The sequence below is a fragment of the Athene cunicularia genome (assembly GCF_003259725.1).
Source record: "Athene cunicularia isolate RWA chromosome 28 unlocalized genomic scaffold, athCun1 chr28_part1, whole genome shotgun sequence".
In the NCBI taxonomy this organism is placed as follows: Eukaryota; Metazoa; Chordata; class Aves; order Strigiformes; family Strigidae; genus Athene; species Athene cunicularia.
The window spans coordinates 2,745,290-2,749,514 of record NW_020799139.1 but is presented as its reverse complement, the minus strand read 5'-3'; the positions used below and the strand labels follow the sequence as shown (position 1 = coordinate 2,749,514).

At 57.2% G+C, this 4,225-nt stretch overlaps 1 protein-coding gene across 1 annotated transcript; it reads left to right on the top strand.

The window, feature by feature from the left end:
* The first annotated feature begins 1,757 nt into the window (after positions 1–1,757).
* LOC113489338 lies at positions 1,758–3,928 on the top strand. Its single transcript, XM_026864965.1, has 2 exons — positions 1,758–1,894; positions 2,690–3,928. Exon 2 carries the CDS (start codon positions 2,885–2,887, stop codon positions 3,926–3,928), a length of 1,044 nt encoding a protein of 347 aa, XP_026720766.1. The 5' UTR covers positions 1,758–1,894; positions 2,690–2,884.
* Positions 3,929–4,225: the final 297 nt, after the last annotated feature.

Here is a 4,225-nt window from a genome sequence, read left to right as displayed (position 1 = left end):
GCCCCCGGCGTGGCCCCCCCGTCCCGTGGTGTCCCGGGGGGCTCTGCCGGCGCCCAGCTCCGTCCCGGTTCTGAAACCTGCAGCGACGGGGCAGGATCCGGCCCGCGCAGGCAGCGCCCGCGGACGGGGCTCGTTGTCACCCCTTTCCCCCGCCGGGGAACAGGGCTGTTCACCCCCGGGGGCGTTTTCCTTCAGCTCGCCGGGGGAGGCAAAGGCGAGGGAATCCACCTGCAGCTGGTCCCCGCCAATCTTCCCATCTCTGGACATCGGAAAACGCTGCCCTGGATGCAACTCCGGTCCTAAACCTGCTGCCGGAGGATCAGACCCAGGGGTCTGTGTCCTGGGGGACCAGCTGCATCCCCACAGGGAGCAGAGAGGTGAGAATTTAGCCACAGACTTTGTTGCTGGAAGAACTTTGTTGCCATGGGGCCTCTTGGAAGCCACGACACAGATGTAGCAGAGCTGAGGCAGGATCGGGTCCCTGGAATCCAGCCCGAGAACAAGGGGCAGGAGCAGGGCTGGTGTGTGTGAGCGCCAGGGAGCTTTCATCAATTGCAGATGCTGCTCTCTGTCTATCTTCAAAAATCAGTACATTTTCTGATTAAAAATAAAACCCCACACGTCATGACTCCAGCACTGCGGGCTGGGCTGTTGTGGTATTTATTTTTGAAGAGAACAATATAGCAGCTGAGTTATTGTGACACCTCCTGCATATTGTGCAGTAGCTTTTTCACTTCGACATCTCCATATTAGTGAAAACTGTGACAGCTTCATGCCAAGGATTATTAATAGTGCAGGCAGGCTTTATGTCCCTGCAGAATAAGGGTTGGAAAACAGGGTAGACAGTCTCCTCCCAGTGCATCGACATCCTGGTCCCCTTTTCACGTGTAGAGAAACTGAGCCGCCCCGGCGTGGGCCTTGCACAAGGGCAGCGGGATGCGGTTTGGAATCGGTGTGTGCGGGAGTGCGGGCTGGGTCCCTGCTGTCCCCCTCCCTGCAGAGCCCAGGCCTGCCTCCCCGCACGGCCCGTTCCTGCTAGGCTTGTCCCCTTGCTGCGTGGGGGGAAGGAAGGGACAATGGGATGCACGAGGGTTTTGCCCTCAGCTATGTGATGATCCAGACAGACAGTGCCCGGGCTGAGAGCTTTGCCACGGCTGCCCCCAGCACAGAACAGGTAACGGTCCCCACTCCATTATAGGAATTAGGTATCTGTTACAGAGATGATTATGTTGTGCAGAAGAAATGTGCAGCATGCAAATGCTGTACTTGGAATCACGTGTTGGAAATCGGGGGCTGTGGGCTCTCTCCTGCGCTCTGCAGTGGGAGTGCTGGTGCAAAGTCGGCCACTGTGAGCCCATGTGTGTGGCCACTGAGGACATTCTGGTCTGGGCCAGCTCAGCCCGAGCTTGGGAGCACCCGGAGTTTGGGACCCTCTTTAACGGGCGCTGCCCGTGGGGTTTGCGCTGTTCAGACTGTTCCTGCTTTGTCTGCAGAAGGGCTCCCATGTTGTTCTAAGTTACTCCTATTAGTTGAAAAACCCCTTTGAGCATGTGTGTGAGTCGGGAGGCTCACGTTTGCTGCTCTTTGGAAAAACAGATTAGGTGTATTCCTGCAGCAGCTAGAGACCAAAACCACGATGTCAACTGCCCTGTGCAACATGTACACACACGTAAGAGATGGCCCCTAAATACAGGGCAGGTTGTTTCCCCCATCTTACAGACTTGGCCCCCATTGGAGGTGCTGGAGGTGACCTGGTGTGCTGCACCTGCAGAGCGGTTGCTGCCCGTTAGTGTCTCCCCATCCAGGACATGGCAGGGGCTGGTCATGGTGCGGAGCAGGACAGGGTGTGCCATGAGATCTCCAGAGCGTGATCTTGCCTCACCAGTCCCCTCAGGTAAGACGAGGAGGGCAGCCAGGGCCAAAGGCACGTTCTTCACCCGGTGCCAGCTGCCTTTTAGTGCCTGTGTACGCTCTTTTGAGAGACACGCAGGAATATCTGTCTGCTTGCTGAGCCAGGTAGCACCTCTGCTCTCCTTCTGCAGCTCACCCCTCATCTAGATATTATAATTTCTTCTTTAACTCGAATGAAGTTTTTTCCTGTTGAGATAAAGCAGGAAAGTTGCCACATAGCAACCGACACGCCAGGTATTCCTAATGATGGCGCTGCCAAAGCCGTGAGGCATTTGTCCGTGGTAAGACAGGACCAGGCTCTCCCTGAGGTTGATGGACTTTCAACAACAACAGCAGTTACAAGAGCAGGTTGAACTTCCCAGAGGAGGACGCAGAGACACTTCCCAGGCCCTGGGCTGGCAGCGTGGAGCCTCCCTCGGCTCAGCAGCACACACCCTCCTCAGCTCGGACCTCGGCCTGCGGCGAGGGCTGGCAGAGCCTCTCCGAGGCACGTGCCGGGACCAGCTGGGCAGCCGCACAGTCACCGGCCACCTTGCCCGCAGCTTTGCCCCGGGCGGGCTCCCCGGCAGTGGGGGGCGATGGTGGATCTCGAGTTTTCCCTTGGTCACGGGGACAGCACGGGAGCCCTGCTCACACTGTGCCGCTGTCCCTTCTCTTTGCGACAGCTCGCAGGCGCTCCCTCCCAAGCGAGAAATGAAATGTTCCTTTATTGGCTTTTATGTTGGCTACAAAATGTTCCATTTTATCTTTTTTTTCCCCTCTCCTTACTTTCTTCCAGGAAACACGCTAATTTATGGTATAATCTTGGCAAATCCCAATCCAGGGGAACACAAACTCGCTTGTGCCTAGTAAATGACTCTTTAACGGGCCTGTCTCCAGCCGGGCAATGTATCTGCATCTGAAGAAGGGGGAATTATAACCTTGCCCAAGCAGCGGCCCTGCGTGTGTCAGCGGGGGTGAGTATGGCCTGGGCATGGTGACAGAACTGTGTGGAGGAGCCTGCCTTGATCACAACCTGGTGAGAGGAGGGGATTCTCACAGCCCACCTCAGACCTGGCTCAGGAAAGGAGGGGTTTTTCCAGCGCAGGAAGGGAGCGCTGAGCACATGTGTAGGAGCTCTCTGAGTGAACCAACATTCGTCTGCTGTGAGGCTGTTCTACGCTGTGGAACGCTGCACCTGAAGCAGATGGGTCCCTGCCTCTCCCCTGACACCTCATCCAGGAGCAAGGTCATGCCAGGCTCTTTCTGCAGCCAGGGCTGGGTTGGGGTTGGGCTGAGCTTGCAGGTGGGTTTCCAGGGAGCATGTCCGGCCCTAGGGAAGCCAGACCACCCTTTGGAGGGGCTGCAGAGGGCAGTCAGGGACTTGGCTGCTGACGTGGGCAGCCTGGTTGAGGGCCTGACACTGCACGGCGATTTGGTGTGGGAAGCTGGCAAAGGGGTCTCACAGGGGCTGGAGGAGTCACTTGCCCTCTCCTGCGACAGCCCGCTTGGCATCAGCCTTCCAGGGTCAGGAGCCGTGCCTGCCCTCAGTGTGGCTGTCAGGCACTGTGGCACGCGTGGCGACCTCGCAGTGTGGCTGCTGGCCTTGTGTCTGCCCCAGCCCTGCGCCTCCAGGCTGAGCCACGCTGTGGCCACACTGAGCTTCGCCTTTCACTGCGCCCGGCCCTTGCCCAAGCCTGTGGCTTGCCTGGCCAGAGAGCAGGAGCAGCCTCCAGCTCAGGGCCAGTGCGGGACTGGGCCTCTCCCGTGCTGGGCTCCTGCCTGCAGAGGCTGGAGGGAAGATCCTGCCCTCGCTCCTGCTCGCCGTGACATGCGTGCCTGGGGACGTCCTCGCTCGCCAGGTCCCCTGGCCACTGGTGCTGGAGCCTGGTTACCCTGGGACTGGGAGTTTATATTTAGCATTGCTAATGGAGCAATGGGCTGTCCCAGTCCCCCGCCCCAGCAGGAAGGGTTCGTACAGGGATGTCCTAATGAGACCAGACCAACTTCCTATTCGTTCCTAAAAGGAGCAGTCTAACAAAGCTGCCAAAAATAAATCTGTTTAATGAAGAGCCTTTGTAAATTATTCAGATATTATATCCTGCTCCAGCACTGGTTCAAGGAGAGAGGCTGAACAGACACTTTCTTCTCTGAAGCTCTGGACGCAGGGTTAAAGTCATGCTGTCATTGCAATGGAAATGTAGGCCCTAAGATCCTGCTTTTACCTGGAGAATACCGTCTCTTTGACCTGGAGTTAAAAAGGAAGAAATAAAAAAGGTACAGCAGCAATTCACACCCTCAGACAAGGAAGGTTTTTTTCCTTCCCCCCCCCCCC

Coding starts and splice junctions, on each gene's coding strand:
- LOC113489338 (XM_026864965.1), top strand. CDS start 2,885: ATGGTGACAGAACTGTGTGGAGGAGCCTGCCTTGATCACAACCTGGTG.